The 17,349-nt window shown below is 46.2% G+C and overlaps 1 protein-coding gene across 6 annotated transcripts in view; it reads right to left on the bottom strand.

Annotated features, from left to right (window-relative positions):
• Window positions 1-15,135, bottom strand: part of ZNF691 (zinc finger protein 691) — a 69,209-nt gene extending 54,074 nt beyond the window's left edge. For 4 of the 6 annotated variants that reach the window (XR_009520633.1, XR_009520636.1, XR_009520634.1 and 1 more), the window contains exon 1: window positions 15,080-15,132. Coding sequence is in view for 1 of the 6 variants with exons in the window: in XM_060020657.1 (XP_059876640.1) it covers window positions 9,961-10,818 (858 nt within the window). In the remaining 5 variants the exon portion in view is untranslated. Of the gene's footprint in view, window positions 1-9,330; window positions 10,828-15,079 lie in introns of those variants that run through there. The other 2 variants (XM_060020657.1, XR_009520630.1) reach the window with 2 other exon arrangements.
• Between the last annotated feature and the right edge of the window lie 2,214 nt (window positions 15,136-17,349).

Here is a 17,349-nt window from a genome sequence, read left to right as displayed (position 1 = left end):
CTGGCGTCTCTGTTGAGGACTGACATTTGGGACTTCCTCTTCCACTATCTTGCTGAAATCACTGCCTTATCTCTTTCTTGTAATATGGTATTTTATTTTATCTAAAACAGCATCTAATTTTGGAGATGTTAAAATGTGGAGGAAAAATGACCAATGGCAAGAGTAAGACATCATACATAGTAAGATGAGCCACAGTCTTGTTATGGCAGAAATTCACTCTAAGTATTAGGATGAAAGATTAGGGTGCTGTAATAAAGAGACCAAACAACACAGTGGCTTGGAGTACAAAAAAAGTGTGTTTCTCTGTCATTAACCGTTTTGAAATGTGTATCCAAGTGAATGGGGTAGCATTGCTACATGCTAAATTCAAAAACCCAGTTCTTTTTATCCTGTTGTTCTGCCATCCACTAAGATGCAATATCTGGGACATACTTATACTAAAAATGATTCATTGTTTATCTGAAATTCAGATTTAACTGGGTGCCTTGTGTTTTATCTGGCAAGTCTACACTAGGTTGTATAGTCTGCAACCTAGATGGTTGTATAGTCTGCAACCATCAAAGCTGGGCTCCTGCAGGTTACAGCTGGTAAAAAGGGGAAAGAAAATGATGTGAAGGCATGCCTGCTTTCCTGAGGGTCTAGGCCCAGGAATGTCATATGCCATTTCTGCTCATTTTCCAGTGGCAAGAACTTAAATTATAGGATTATACCTAACTACAAAGGAGACTAGGAAATGTTAGTTAGTTAAGTGCCCCCAATAAAAAAGGTGAACAGATTTTGGAGGACAACCAGCAGTCTTCATCATAAGAAGTTGATCTTCTGTGTCCTTTATTTCTTCTTTCCCTATCTCTGTATTTTTGCCTTATATTTTAGGGGCTTTTCTTGATGTTATCTCCCAAGTGGTTTCTTGAATATCTTATTTTAGCTATCATATGCTTAATATCCAAAAGTTATTTCTAATTTTCCAGTTGGTCTCTTTCCACTAGCAACCTTTCTTGTTCTATGGAGGTAGTCTCTTCCAAGATCTTCCTGAGGATATCATTAGAGTTTTTAAAGATTCTACTGTGCCAGAGAGCCCAGAAATAAACCCACACCTTTATGGTCAATTAATCTACAACGAAGGAGGTGAGAATATACAATGGGGAAAAGACAGTCTCTTCAATAGGTGGTGCTGGAAAACTGGACAGCTACATGTAAAAGAATGAAATTAGGACATTCTCTCACACCATATGCAAAAATAAACTCAAAATGGATTAAAGACCTAAATGTAAGGGTAGAAACCATAAAACTACTAGAAGAAAACATAAGTAGAACACTCTTTGATATAAATCATAGCAATATTTTTTTGGATCTCCTAAGGCAAAGGAAACAAAAGCAAAAATAAACAAATGGGACCTAATTAAACTTAAAAGCTTTTGCACAGCAAAGGGAACCTCAACAAAATGAAAAGACAACCTACTGAATGGGAGAAGACACTTGCAAATGATATGACCAATAAGGGGTTAATATACAAAATATATAAACAGCTCATACAACTCAATATCAAAAAAACAAACAATGCAATTTCAAAATGGCCAGAAGACCTAAACAGACATTTTTCCAAAGAAGATATACAGATGGCCAACAGGCACATGAAAAGATGTTCAACATCATTACTCATCAAAGAAATTAAAACACAATATCACCTCACACCTGTCAGAAAGGCTATCATCAGAAAGACCACAGATAACAAATGTTGGCGAGGATGTGGAGAACAGGGAACCCTGTACACTGTTGGTGGGAATGTAAATTCGTGCAGCCACTGTGGAAAACAATATGGAGGTTTCTCAAAAAAACTAAAAATAGAACTACCATATGACCCAGCGATTCCACGCCTGGATATATAGCTGAAAAAACAAAAAAAAAAACAAAACAAAACCCCACTAATTCAAAAAGATACATGTACCTCAATGTTTGTAGCAGCATCATTTACAATGGCCAAGGTGTGGAAACAAGTTAAGTGCCCATCAACAGATGAATAGATAAAGAAGATGTGGTATATATATATATATATATATATATATATATATATATATACAATGGAATATTAGCCATAAAGAATGAAATTTTGCCATTTGCAGCAACATGGATGGACTCAGAGGGTATTATACTTACTGAAATAAACCAAATACTGTATGTTATCCCTTATATGTGAAATCTAAAAAAATAACACAAATGAATGAATATAACAAAACAGAAGCAGACTCACAGATACAGAAAACAAACTAGCGGTTACCAGTGGGGAGAGGGAAGAGGGAGGGGCAAGATAGGGATAGGGGATTAAGTTACTAACTACTACGTATAAAGTAAATAAGCTACAAGGATATATTGTAGAGCACAGAGAATATAACTAATGTTTTATAATAACTTTAAATGAAGTATAATCTCTAAAAATTCTGAATCACTATGTTGTACACTGGAAACTCATATAATATTATAATCAACTATACCTCAATTTTTAAAAAAAGATTCTACTGTGCCATTACAACTTTCTGTTGTCTAGAGTCACTTATTCTGTTTATCTTGTCTCTCTCCTACGCTTTTAGTTGTCTTTATAATTCTGGTCCTCCTGGTTGCATGTTTATGGAATAACAGACCAACAATCTTAGTAACTGAGCTGGTGTCTTCTGTTGCTGTATATTTCCTCTGTTTCCCTGTATCTGTTTCCCTGAGACAGAACATGAAGGACTTTTGGCAGTAGGGTTTTCTGGCAGGCAGGTAGGGTGAATGTGTGGGTGATTGTTGGGGGAAAGGGTGGGGGGAGGGTTTATAAATGTCACAATAACAAAAGTTTTATTCTGGGATGTCAACACATTAAACACCCTAGATTTCTCCTGGGGACTTACTGGATTTCTATAGAATAAGCCTTCTTGGTTTTGCTGTGTGTGTATGTGTGTGTGTGTTGCTTGTCTGGAAGTAAGTGCCAATCACTCTCCATTTTGAAGGTAAAGGGGTTAGGGGGTGACTGGTACAAGCTTCTGCATAGACAGACCTTCTACACACACCCTTGTTTTTAGGTCCACTTTTCATGTCTGTCTCAGCACTTGCTGGTTATGAGTTCAGAGCCTCTCTGGGATCTTGCCAGGAAGACTGGCTTTCACTCCCATTGCCTACCTTCTGGGCTATGGCTTCCTCCACTCTGCTGAGCAACCAGTGTGCTGTCATTTACTTCTAGAAATTTGTTGAAACCTCTACACTTGCCACCCCTCTTCCCTGCCATTCTCTTTGCTGTTATGTGTTTACATTCCTATTCTGTCATTTTAATGAAGGTCTCAAAAGGAAGGGGAAACAACCACTTGTGCTCACACTACTGTCTTGAACTTTAATATGTTTACATGCTTTGCAAATCTTCAAGGGTATTTATTTGTTTGGGTTTTTTACAGCTGCTTTTTTTGGGGTGGGTGTACCACCGTTAAGTGGTGAGACCTTGTTCTGCTGAGCCCCTTGATGTGTTTTTGTATACAAATTAGTATCAGAGGCTGAGGAAAACCAAACAGCTTTTTATAATAGAGTAAAACAACCTGGAATTTCCGTGGCAATCTGGGGGAGAAGGGGTAAGGACAGCGATGGGAAGAAAGAAGAGCAGGGGCTTCCCTTGTGGTCCAGTGGGTAAGACTCTGCACTCCCAATGCATGGGACCCGGGTTCAATCCCTGGTTGGGGAACTAGATCCTGCATGCTGCAACTATGAGTCCGCATGTCGCAACTATGAGTTCTCACGCCTTTGCATGCCACAACGAAGCGTGCCGCAACTAAGACCCAGCACAGCCAAAATAAATAAATAAACTTTTTTTTAAAAAAAAAAAGAAGAGCAAGTTAGTCACACACCATGATGTGACCTCTCCCCAAGATTCCCAATCTCTTCAAGGGATTCTAAATGCACAAAATGCTTGGTGTGACAGAACTTCTCAGGGAACCCATGAAGGTGCTTAGTTCTGTGATAAGGCAAATGGGGACAAAACAGATGATGAAATAAAATTCATGTTTTATGGTAAGACAAGAAAAATTAAAATAACATTTTTCTTTTTTCCTCCTCCCTCCCCTTTAGTGTGTGTTGTGCACCTGCACTAACCAGACTTCATTAGGAGATAACATTCCGTCTTAATCTCATCAAGGGTCATGACTCCTTGGGAGATAACGTTCCTTCTTAATCTTGTAAGGGCCCATGATGACCCATGACCCGCTACTTGCTTTGTACACGTAGATCTGGATTGTGTAAACTGTCAATAATACGTCACTTAATGTACAGCCCTCTGTCTCAGAAACCTATATAACTGAGCTTTGACCTCTAATGGGTGGAACAGTTCCCAGAGCTTTCTGAGAGGCTGTTTCCGGGTCATAATACCCAGTTTGGCTCTAATAAAATTTTCCATTTCTTTCTTAGATCGACTGATTAATTTTTTTGTCAACACAGAGAAGGACTGCGAGACCACAGGAACCTCAGGCAAGAGACCATGAGAGCCTAAGGGCCAGGAATCTGCAGAAATTGTGGCAGGTTTGGACTCTCCTGTGCTGTGGCTTTGGCAAGGCTCTGAGGCAATCAGAGAGCTCTCTGTGGGTTGGGAGGCCCCAGCTGGCACCTGGCTTCTATATACACGTTCCCGACTTACTTGCCCCCTTTAGTTCGTACTCCACACTAGCCTGGTGTTCTTCCTAGAGGGTGAATGCGATCATGCCATCCCTCAGCTTTAAAATTCTCTACTGTCCACAATCTGAAATTCTTTATCCTGGCATCCAACACCCTTCATGACCCGGCCTCCAGCTACCTACCAAGCCTCATCTCCTCCCCACACAGGACGATCTTCACTACCTCAGATGTTTCACCGTTCCCTAAAACACTAAGGCTTCCCTTCCGTCGGAAATAGCCTTCCTCTTCTTTACCTAGTAAACACTTACTCATTCTCCAAGACCAAATTCAATCCCTCTCAGTCTTCTCCCCTGCAGAGTTAGCCATCCCACCTGTGTTCCCCCAACACCTTGTTCAGAAGGGAGTTTCTCTTCCTCTGAGTTCCTTGCAGGAAGGACTGTGTCTTACTCACTTTTGAGGCCCAATGACTAGTACAGGCCAGGTTAGGGCCCTCCCCGGGGCTCCTACAGCACCCGCCCCCTACCCACCCACCCCCCACCCCCCCCACCCCCCCCCCACCCCCCCCCCCCCCCCCCCCGCACAACTGTAATGACACCTATCATCCTGCCTTGGAACTCTGGGTTTAAGTGCCAATCTCCTGCACTCAAAGGGAGAAACTTGGGAAAACAGAGTAGAAATTACTTTTTTGAGAGGGAAATTTATGCTTATAAAGGAAATCTCCATTTGTTAAGGGTGTCTACCTCGCTGCACTTGGAGGAGGAGATGACTAAATCTTAAGAGAATGTTATCAATGGAGAAGGCAGAGACTTAATCGGCATAACAAACCTTACCTTTGTTTACCCTGCTTTTCCTGGTAACTTCCCATAACTGCCTTCCTCTCCCACCCTCACCTTTCTTTATTTCATATGTGGCTAAAGACGGTTTAGGCCACCTGGGCAAGTTAACTCATTTTCCCTGGGTGTCTCCCAGGTATATGTGAGGTATACACATGAATAAACTTGTTTTTCTCTTGTTAATCTGTCTCTTGTTACAGGGGTCTCAGCCAAGAACTCTGAAGGGTAAAGGGACAGTTATTTTTCACCCCCTACAAGGGGGACAGCTACCTGGGGCCGAGAGGCTCCCCCCCTCCCACCTGTCACTAGCCCGCTACTGCAGGTGAAGGAGCTCTGTGGGCTGTACCCTGGTCCGGCGTCTCAACCCAGGACTTGAGCGCATTATTGGTGGAAATTAAACCCAGGGTGGGAGCCTCAGGCCAGTAGGTTGAGGCCCTGGACAGTGTGCCCGCGCAGGGGGAAGAGAAAGTCCTGCAGCTTCTCAGTCAGATAAGGAGAAAGGAGAGCAAGCCTCGCTTGTCCTCGGGTCCCAAAACACCCTGGGGACAACAGCAGGACTGCACTGCCCTGGAGATGCCCTATGGGGAGAACACGAAGGAGCTCCACAGGGCTGCAGCTGACCCCTCTGTCCTTGTCCAGACTTCTCCCCAGCAGACCTCACCCGCAGCAGCTTTGCCTTGGCTCTGTACACCCCACCTTTCCCAGGAGCATCAACTCCTAGGCCCAGCCAAACAACCATGAGAGAGACGTGACAGAACTACATCCTTCTGGGACGGGACCGCTCTAAGGAGTAGCGGGAACTGACAGGGAGCGGGGCTCCAGGGAGCAAGGCTTAACGACCATGCGGTCATTAAGAAGGCACTAGTATGAGGCCTGGGTTGGTTACAATCCCAGGTGAGCCACCTAGTAGCCATGTGACCTTAAATGAGCAAGTCGCTTGATCTAACTGAACCTCAATTTCATCATCTGCAAAATGGAAACAATAATTACCTTGCAGAACTGTGAAGATTTAGAAATTAGGCTCAATAGTAAATGCTGTTATAATCACTATTTTCCAATACTCAGACGTGTGTAGGACTGGCTCCAGGCCTCTCTTCCAGGCTCTGACAAAAGCAATCCTGTAATTTGCCTGCACTACTGTACTGTGATAGTGAATGGGAAAGAAGTTATGTTACCCAAACAGTAATGGGTTAATGTCTCCCTGTTGACTAGAGACTGGGGAAATGCCTTGATTCCAAGGAGCGAGTATTGGATGGTAGGCGGCAAGGCCTGTGGGTAAAGGTGCACGTGGGTCCCTCCTTTCATCTGGGATCTCATAGCAGAAGGAACCCAGAACTTTCAGAGCAGAAAGAGACCAGGCATGACTTCCTGTTTCAACAGAAGTTGGGGTCCAGGGGCTCTGCCTATGGCTGTACTGATGTCCCTTGTACCTTTCCTATCACGGGGGAGAAAGTTCAGGGGTCAAGTTCCTCCAGTGCAGAGGGAAGAAAGAGGGCCTGAACATAGGCTACGTGTGCACAGCTTTTCCCTTCTCCCTGCCTACCCCCAGCCTCCCTTCCCTGTTCTGGACCCTGCCGGGCATCCAGTTAAAACTCCCTTAGGTGAGGCGGGGAGAACCTCCTGCTTCCTGACACATAATAGCCACGTGATAAATGTTGGTGGGTGGAACTGAATTGCATGAAGGCCATAAGGTTGATGGGAGGGAAAGGGCTTCATTTGAATTCAGGCTAAGGGCAGGGAGCCTGTGGGTGGTCACCACACCAGGATCAAGTGCCGGGAGTTGACGAGGGCCCCACCCTTCCAGGTTTGCCTGCTGTTGAAACCTGACAGCCACCCCACATCAGAGAACACGGGAGCCACATCTTCACTGTCAGTATTCCTAGTAACTAGGAGGAAGAGAGAGAGGAAGGAAGTGGGGAGGGAGGAAAGAAGGGGAGAGGAAAGGAAGGAAAGAAGGGGAGAGGAAAGGGAGAAGAAAGGGAAGAGGAAAAGGGAATGAAGGAGAAAACAAAGGAAGCTAGCAAAAAAGGAAGTCAGAGGGTGAATAAATGGACTAGTCAGGACTCAATAGCCTGGACCAACACAGAAAACCTAGCCTATGAATTTGGTCAAAAAAGGGCAAATGAGATCGGCCAGCAAGTTATGTCCCAAGATCAAAGCAGGTCCTGGGTCTCACTGGCAGCAGACTCCAAAAGAATCACAGCAGTTGTCACTAAGGCTCTGGGTCTGGAAGGATTACCAAGCTCCCCAGACTGAGAGGAGAACAGCAGACCTAGCTTGGTAATGAGCAAAATGAAGAGCTGGCCTTGGAATCAGAGGCACCTGATTGGAATCCCAGCTCGGCCATTAGGTCAGGTCATTTAACCCCTCAGAATTTCCTTATGTTGACAATGGGGATACTACTACTTTGCAGACTAGTCATGGAGATCAGAAATGATGGTGTATAGTAACTGGCATTCAGTAGGTGTTAGATGGCAACTTTTTAAAGTTTTATTTATTTTGGCAACATGGCATGCGGGATCTTAGTTCTTCAACCAGGGATCGAACCTGTGCCCCCTGCAGTGGAAGCATGGAGTCTTAACCACTGGACCTCCAGGGAAGCCCCTGGCAACTTCTATTATTAGGGAGCAATTCATACATGCAAGTTGGGTGACTATGTGTTTAAAATATTTTGTATGGAGATTTTCAAGGAGCAGGAAAATGTATATGAAATAAAAGTGCTTTGTAAGCTGAAAAGGATCCTACAAAATGTCAGGGAATTGTTTGGGAAGTCGTCTTTTATGGTCAGAAAAAATACAGGCTTTGGGTTTGGGTAGAAGTAGGTTAGGTTCCTGACCCTGCCACTGACTTGCCATGTAAGCCTGTTTCTGCATCTGTCAAATGTGGGTAATTCTTACTTCACAGGGTTGTTGTGAGAATAGGATGACGACTGGCATATCCCTTCCTGGGTAGGCGGCAAGATCCCATGTGATAGGTCAGGTCATCAGCAGTGCCAGTCACATTCTGCCAACTGGCTACAAATGAGGAGGGCCCCTCACTCTGGAAGAGCAGGGCTCCAGATTGGCAAGAGAGATAGAGAGGGGTCTTTTGTATTTGTTGGAGGAAATCTGGATGAACACTAAACCTCCATGCAGAAAACACTGAAAACTGCCACGTGTAGCCAGGCCTTCAGAAGGGCAGAAAGCCAGGCACGATCCCTAACTAGCAGTTCAGTTAGGAACTGCACTACTGCTACTAAGGGCAGACCTTAGGTTCATCTTGTCCCACCCTTCACCCCCTATTCTGTCACTGTCATTTTTCCTAGGCACCGAATAAGTGTCAATCAATAATCAATCTAAAGTTGAAAAGGTTCTCATGCTTGGCACTGACATCTCACAGGGCAAAGGGTCCAGGGCTGTATCAAGAGGCCACACTAACTCCCACTTACAGGGAATCACTTGGTCCCAGGCCAGCCCCCTAAGTGGCTCCTCCTTCAGAAGCCAGCAAGGTGAATGTAGTGAAAGAGCATCAGCTCAGAATCAAGGGAGGCCCAGGTCTGAACTCTGGCTCCGCCACATACCTGCTGTGCGACTTCACAGCGAGTGACTTCACCTTTCCTCACCTGCCTCATCTTACTCCCTTGCGGTTGCTTCGACAACTATATGAGATAAAGAATGTGAAAGTGACCTGCAGAATCCAGGGCATAGAGTGCATGCTCAGTTAATATTATTTCCTTCCCTTTCCCCTTCCTCCTCACAGACCTCAGAGTCAGCTGCTTCCTTTTGCTTTTCAGAGCAGCCACCCATTCTTTCTTGGAATTCAACTCCCTTCCGGAGTGGCTGTGGTGCAACCACCTCCCCACTTCTTCGATGCCCCCAAATAAGTACACGGGTCCTTTTCATTAAAGGGTTTTTACTGCTAACCCTGGGGAAACAGATGCACGTTGGGGCGGGGGTGACAAGTCACAAACGGAGGGAGTGTGAGGGTCCCTGGATCATGGCTCCTTGAGGGCTTCCCTTTCATTCCGAAAGTAGGACCTCAGACCTCTTCTCTGGGCCAAGGGGGCCCCTTTCTCCCCTGCTCCTCCCAGCCCAGCTGAGGCACAGCAGGTGGGAACTAGTGGACCACCGCAGTGTGCCCTAAGCGGTCCACATGCTATACAGAGGACCTCCAGACAGTGATGCCCACCTCACAGGTACTTCCTCAAAGGCCAGGGGACAGTTGCCCAAATGATATGAGCATGTCCTAAGCCTACCTTATTTCTCTTTCACCCCAAGGAGGTGAAGCCAAGACGGGGTCCTCTGACTTTCTACCACAAGAAATCGGCCTGGAAAAAAAGTGAAGATTTTTACTCAGAGTCCCTTCTCAGGACTTCCTGGAGATCCTGGCTTCAGAGGCAACAGAAAACCATTCTCCAAAGTGGGAGGAAGGGCTTGAGGTCAAGGGGGCAGCAGGAGATCCTAAAGATCTTTCTGCACTAGGTTGGGGTCCCAGGCTCTGCTCTCTCTCTTCCTCGCCCTCTTCAGCTGGAATCTTTCCCAGCCTGCTCTCCCTGGTGAGTTTTCTGGTGGCGGATGAGATTGGAGCTGCGGGAGAAGTGCTTCCCGCACAGCGTGCACCGGTAGGGCTTCTCGCCCCTGTGGGTCCTCTGGTGCGCCCCAAAGTTGGAGATGTCGCTGAAGGTCCGCCCGCACTCGGCACACTCATAGGGCCGCTCACCCGTGTGGGTGCGGTGGTGCACGCCGAAGCTGGAGCTGTTGCTGAAGCTCTTCCCACACTCGCAGCAGATGTAGGGCGCCGGCTCCAGGTGGGTCCGGTAGTGCACGGCCAGCGCCGAGCTCTGGCTGAAGCTCTTGCCGCAGATGTCGCAGCGGAAGGGCCACCTGCCCAGGTGGTCCTGCTGGTGCGTGGTGAGGTCCGAGTGCCGCCGGAAGCTCTCCTCGCAGTTGGGGCACTTATAGTGCTTCTCCTCCAGGTGGATGCGCTCGTGCCGGATGCGGTTGGAGCTTCTCGAGAAGCTCTTGCCACACTCAGAACACTTGTAGGGTTTCTCGCCTGTGTGGATCCGCTGGTGTGTTCTCAGGTTGGAGGTATTATTGAAGGTTTTGCCACACTGGGCACATATAAAGGGCTTCTCATCAGCCTCGTGCCTCGGATGAGCAGAGAGGTCCTCTGGCTCTCCAGCGGGGACAGTGACGTCCTGCGGTGGCTTCTCTGGATAGAGCCCTTGTGGCCCCTCTGGCAGGCTTGCTTGCCCATGCTCTTTCTCCCCATCTGGGATCCAAGAACCCTCTGAGTCATCCACTCTCCATGGCTTATTACCCCGTTCCCCTTCCTCAGGCAGGTGCCGTTCTGGGCTCTGCTCCTTCTCACTGCCCATCTCTGAACCCTGAGAATGAACACAAATGGCCAACACCTTTATTCCTTGGGTCAGGCCAGACCCCAGGGAATCTTTCGTCCTGGTTGAAGGGGTGGGTATACACCATCCCTTTGGAACCATCCGTCAGAAATAACCTCAATTAACTGGAATACTCGGATAGAATGCCTTTACTTACTTTCAAGTGACAAACTTCCACAGATATTTAAAGCTACCCACCAGAGCAAAAAGAAGGCCCCAGCTCTGTCCAGCCCCAAAAGATATTTGTATGATTTGCACAATGTCACTTTTCTTAATACCACAGTCTAGACTCGAATTCACCTACAAGTAAAGGAGCTTCCATTTGGGGATGCGTTCGATTTTTCTGCCTAACTGTTAAGTTAACTGAAATTCCCATTATGTCTAATCGTTTCTGAAAAGCCTTCCTTAAAAGTATCCACCTATTTGCCTGTTTTCAAAATGAAGATAACAGAATCTCTAATTCTTGAGGCTCTCCTACTCGTTTACAAGGCCCAGCTTTGAATCCTCTTACGTGTACACTCCTCCCCTTCCCCAGACCTCACCAGAGTCTAGCAAATAAAGGCTTAACATCTGGGTCCTCCAAGACCCACTGAGGGCCTAGGCTGTGTCTGTTCTGATTGGTCAGTACCCACTTCCACTCAAACACCACACACAGCAGTGCATACAGACAGTCTCACACAGACTCACACCACACACAGCCATACTCACATACCAACACTCAGCCACTCTCACAACACACATACACATCACGCATTCACACACATACATACCACACACACCCCTCCCACACACAGAGCCACATTCATGGCTATCCAATTACACACCATACACACATCCAGCTATACTCACACACCACACACAGTCTCCCAAACACACATTCCCTGCCCCCCACACACAGAGTGCCCAACACAGGGCCTACTTATGCAAACATCAGCAAATGCTTGCTAAGCTGCACAGACTCCTTTGAGTTCTGACAGCCAAGGACAGGGAATGAGGGGAATAAAGTACTGATAAGAGGAGAGTGGTAGTTCCTCTGAACCTTGAAGAAGTAACAGCATTTCAAAAGGCAGCATGGGCTGGTGGAGATACTGTACAGAGTGACATGAACAAAGGGATGAGGGAGGGAAGCACAGACTATGATGGGGCATTGATGATAGAAAATGAAAGCTTCATAACTGCTCCAGGTGGGGTCTGGTAATGGAAGGGACACCGACTGAATTTAGGGTTGGATCCCTGTAGTGACACATACAGTCCTTACAACTCTGCAAACTACTCAACCACTCTGAGCCTCAACTTCCACATCACTAAAACTGTGATACCAACAGACACAGCAGGACTTTGTTAGAGAAAATGCCTATAATATGCCCAGTGTAAAGTGTGGCAGTACTAGTCATTCAGTACATGACAGCTGCTACTACAATTGTTGAAGACGCTACATGCTAGCCCTGTGAAGAAGGCAAGTATGAAAAAGATCCCTTACATGCTATTGTCGGGAAACAAAAAAAATTCAATTAAAAAATGGTACAGTACATATAATCTAAAATGTGAAATACGGACAGTACCTTAAATCTTTAAGGAGTGGGAGGTCAGCAAACTTTCTGTAAAGGACCAGAGAGTATATGTTTAGTAAATTTTGGGGGCCATAGGATCTCTGTTGCAGCTACTCAACTCTGCCATTGTATCATAAAGCAGCCATAGAAAATCTGTAAATGATTGGGTGTGTCTGTTTTCATAAAACTTTATTTAAAAGCAGGGCAGGGATAAAGATGTAGACATAGAGAATGGACTTGAGGACACGGGGTGGGATGGGGAAGCTGGGGCGAAGTGAGAGTAGCATTGACATATATACACTACCAAATGTAAAATAGTTAGCTAGTGGGAAGCAGCATCATAGCACAGGGAGATCAGCTCGGTGCTTTGCAATGACCTAGAGGGGTGGGATAGGGAGGATGGGAGGGAGGCTCAAGAGGGAGGGGATATGAGGACATATGTACGCATATGGCTGATTCACTTTGGTGTACAGCAGAAACTAACACAGCATTGTGAAGCAATTATACTCCAATAAAGATCTATTAAAAAAAACAAAAGGAGGTGAAGTATAATTTACCAATCTCTATTAGAGAGTGCTTTTTCAAGAATCTAGATAAGTGATGTGAAAAATAACAGGCTTGCTTCACCTTCAAAAATGTAAAAAAAAATCAGGAACAATTTATTCCGATACTTATTCACTGTCTCCTGACCATCCTTTTAAAAATTACAACCCCTCCAAAAAAATAAATTAAAAAATTACGACCCCTTCCCCTTCACTCAGTCTCCCCTGCCCCACAGCACTTCTCAACTCCTAACAATGTTTTTTATGTCTATTATTTAGTATCGGCCTCCCCCTGCAAAACCTAAGTCCCGTGAGGGCCAGGTTCTTTGCTTTATTCATTAATATAACCCCAACTCCTACAGCAGTGGCAGTCATACCTAGTAGATTCTTAATAAATATCTGCTGAACGAACTGAATGAAGGCTGGGCCTGTCTCCAGAACCCATTTCATGCCTACTTGTGTCTATTCTCACCCACTATTCCTTAACAATCTCCTAATTCCTGCCCACTTCCTCCTTTATGCACCCACAGAATCTTGTACTTGCTTTTACAGTGATTTGCAATTATCTGTTTACATGTCTATTTCCACTATTAGTTTATAAGCAACTTGAGGGCAGGGACTGGGTCATTCTGGCAATCTCTCCAGCACAAGGCCTGGTGCTCAAAACTTTTTTTAAGTACAAGGGAATGGATATGATCTAATTTACTTCCTACCGCTGCCCATCCCACCTAGGGCTCCAACATCTGTCTTTATGCAATGAGCTACATGGCCTCCATTCACTACCAATCCTGCTATCCTGAGAACCCACAATATACCAAGCTGCGACTCTACCCACGGCTGAATGCTGGGTCAAAAAAGAGCAAAAAGATTTAAGATTATAGTCACCACCCTAAAAGAGTTTATGGTACAGTGCAGTGAAATAGGCCATGAACTCCAGAAACTCATACAGTGTAGAAGGTTAAGTTCCAGTGGAAGCAGGGAAATCGTAATTTGCCCAAGGGCACACAGCAAGTGAGTGGCAGAACTGGGAGCCATGCCCATCACTCCAAAGCCAGTGCTTTTAAGCACTACACCAGTATCGGAGGAAGAGGAGAGAAAGAGGGAAGGAAGAAAGGAAAGAAGGAACAGCGCCATGGTAGTTCTGATGACACAGGCATATCTCCCTGAAGAGCTCAGAGATGAGCAGCTTGACGGAAAAGGTGGTCTTTGAGCTACGACTTGCAGGATGGGTGAGCAACGTTGGGACTTAGTGAGATGGGGAGCCCACCATCTACTGAGAAGACAGTGGCAAGTAAAGTAAAGAGGCTCTTACATATTACATTTCAGAGATTTCAGAGGAGAAAGGGGCCCATGGGGCTTGTCTTCCCAGAAGGCTCAGAGGTACAGGGAGGACCAAAGGTGGAAGGGACTGAGGCAGTGGTAAAGGAGCCAAGTCTAAGAAGTTAGCGCCAAGAAGGTGGGGTTGTTGATCACTGATGCTGAAGGCCAAAGGCCTGGGTTAGAGGGAAGAGGCCAAGCTGGAAAGCGGGCTGAAGGGCCTTAGTTCGGGGTCTTTGGGATCAAGTCGAGAGCTGGCGGGGGAGGAAGGGGAGAGAGGAGCTTGGAAAGATCAGGGAAACTGTGTTAAAGAACTGGGAATTGTACAGGGGGGGTGGATAAGGGGTGAGAGATAGAGAAGGACCAAAAGAGTCAGAGGGTCCGAGGAGACTGGTCAGGGGACCCGGCCCTAGAGGCCGGGTCGTGTGCAGCGGGGCGGAGTCTGAGGGCACGAGCGTTGTAGAGCACAGGAGCTGGGTTCAGGCTTGCCGACGGGCTTGGGGCCGGAGCGGTGGGAGAAAAGAAGCTGACCCCAAATGTATGGTCAGTGGAAGCGGGGCTGGACTACTCAAAGGCCAAGAGAAGGGCGGGAAGGTAGTGGTTTGGGGCCAGCAGTCTGGTCGTGCAGGCCGGGGGAAGGGGTCAGGAGTTAGGGCGGAGGGACCACAGGGGCCCGTTTGCTCCCCACTGGGTCCGGGGAGCAAAGCCACAGCCCCAACTGCCCGGTGAGAGGGAAGGGGCCACGTTTAGAGTTCCCCGCGACGCCATGCGCGCGCCCCCCCCCCGCCCCCCCGTCCCCCCGCAACCGCTACCCCGGGCCCGACGCCGACCAACCTAGCTCCAGCCGTACGGTCAGGGACAGCACCGCCTCGGGTGGCCGGGGGAAGGAGTCGGAACCGGAACCCTGAAAGGATCCGCCCTGCCTCTCCAGGACTGGTTCCTGAGGGTTGCCCTTCCTTGCTATTGGCTATACTGGCTGCCACACGGCAAGAAACTCGGGCAGGACCGCCAGTAAGCTTTGGCCTCGGGCGTGGCCTGCTGGGAGTTGTAGTCCTGTGGAAGATGGTAGCCGCAGAGAAGAAATTTGAGTTTAGAATTTAGTGGTGCAGACTGGATTCCCTCCAAGGTCGTCGGATTTCCTTCTGCGCTCTGGCGTTAAAAGCCCAACGTTCAGGGCCACCGGTCTGGGAAGTTGTAGAATATGTAGAGCTAACTAACCTCCATGACCTCCAAGGGGTCATGAATTCAGAGCTGCTTGTTTACTCTGAGCGGGCGACCGTTGATGGTCCTGTAGACACCCCGCGAAGCCAGAGTCCCGCGCCTCACTGGTGGTAATTTAAAGCCAAAGGATTGTGGAACTGGAAGGGAGTCTATTTATTTATATTGATGTATAGTTGATTTACAATACTGTGTTAGTTTCAGATGTACAGCATAGTGATTTGGGGTAGTTGTTTGCAGATTATATTCCATTATATAGGTTATTACAAGATATTGTGTATAATTCCCCGTATGATATAGTAAATCCCTGTTGCTTATCTATTTTTTGGATACTAGTTTGTATCTGTTAATCCTATACTCCTAATTTGTCCCTCCCCCTGGAAGGGAGTTCAAAGATCAACTAATCCAATACATTTGTCAGAGAAGCTAAATGTTCTCTGTCCAAGGAACCACCTCTGGTTTCCCAAAGCCCCCGCACAGGGTTTTTTCTGAGTGCTGTTTAATTAAACCTGACTGTAGTTCGTCAGTTCAGACACAAGACCACTAAGGCACATCCAGGATTAGGATTTTTTTCCCAGGTTTAACTTAAAAAAAAAAAGTCTAATTAATCAAATATGTATGCTAAAATTCTACACGCCTCTCATATCTTCAAGGTATTTCAGTGCAAAGAGAAAACGGTATTGTCTTCAGAGCTACATACACTGGATTTATGCTCCCAGTTCTACTACCTAGCCATTTAGAGCATTATTTCCTTATTGTAAGGATTAAATGAGTCAGGACTTCCCTGCTGGTCCAGTGGTGAAGACTCCACGCTTCAGCTGCAGGAGGCATGGGTTCGATCCCTGGTCTGGCCTGCATGGAGTGCACTGCAGCCCCCCAAATAAAGAAGAAGAAGAAAAAGAGTTAACATATGTAATGCTTCTGCCTCCATAAATGTCAGTTCTCTTTCCTGCTGGTAAGTTTCCTTGGGTGCAGCCAATGTGAATAATGTGAATTAGTTTTAAGACTGGGATATTCACAAAAGTATGTTTGAAATTTAATATGGATGAGTGAAATGTAAATACCCCATACACGCTATTACTTTATAAACTGATATAAATGAAATACTGAGAAGGCAGACGCAGAAATAAAGCTGTGGCTTTATTTTTAACTGTGGTTAAAGCTTGCATGGGTGGAATCAGGCTGTTCAAAACCAATCCCATAAGGTGCCCTTCTCTTACCAGCCCAAAGCCTTTCCCCACAACTTCTCATTCACAATGAAAATAAGAGCATGCCAAACAATGAATAACAAACTTTTATTTAAGGACTGTACAAAAGCAAACAAAATATTCCATTCAGGAGCTGTGATGGTTAATTTTACTGGGCCATAGGGTGCCCAGATATTTGGTCAAACATTATTCTGAGTATTTCCTTTAGGGGTTTTTAGATGAGATTAACATTTAAATCGGTAGATTGAATAAAGCAAATTGCTCTCCCTAATGTGGGTGGGCCTGATCCAATCAGTTGAAGGACTAATGGAACCAAATAGCTGACCACCCCCCAAGTAAGAAAGAATTCTTCCTGCCTGACAGCCTTCAGACTGAGTCATCAACCTTTTTCCTACTTTAGACTCAAACTGAAATATTGGTTTTTGGGTCTTAAGCCTGTCAGCCTTTAAACAGGAATTACACCATGGGATCTCCTGGGTCTTGGGCCTTCAGACTTGGATGGGAACTAAACCATTGGCTCACCTGGGCCTCCAACTTGCTGACTAACCCTGCAGATCTTGGGACTTGCCAGCCTCCATAATGGTGTGAACAAATTCCTTATAATAAATAAATATATATATATTCTTCCTGCTGTGTGTGTGTGTGTGTGTGTGTGTGTGTGTGTGCGTGTGTGTGCGT

The sequence above is a fragment of the Delphinus delphis genome, chromosome 1 (genome assembly GCF_949987515.2).
Source record: "Delphinus delphis chromosome 1, mDelDel1.2, whole genome shotgun sequence".
NCBI lineage: Eukaryota > Metazoa > Chordata > Mammalia > Artiodactyla > Delphinidae > Delphinus > Delphinus delphis.
The sequence above is the reverse complement of the archived record's forward strand: the minus strand, read 5'-3'. Positions and strand labels throughout refer to the sequence as shown.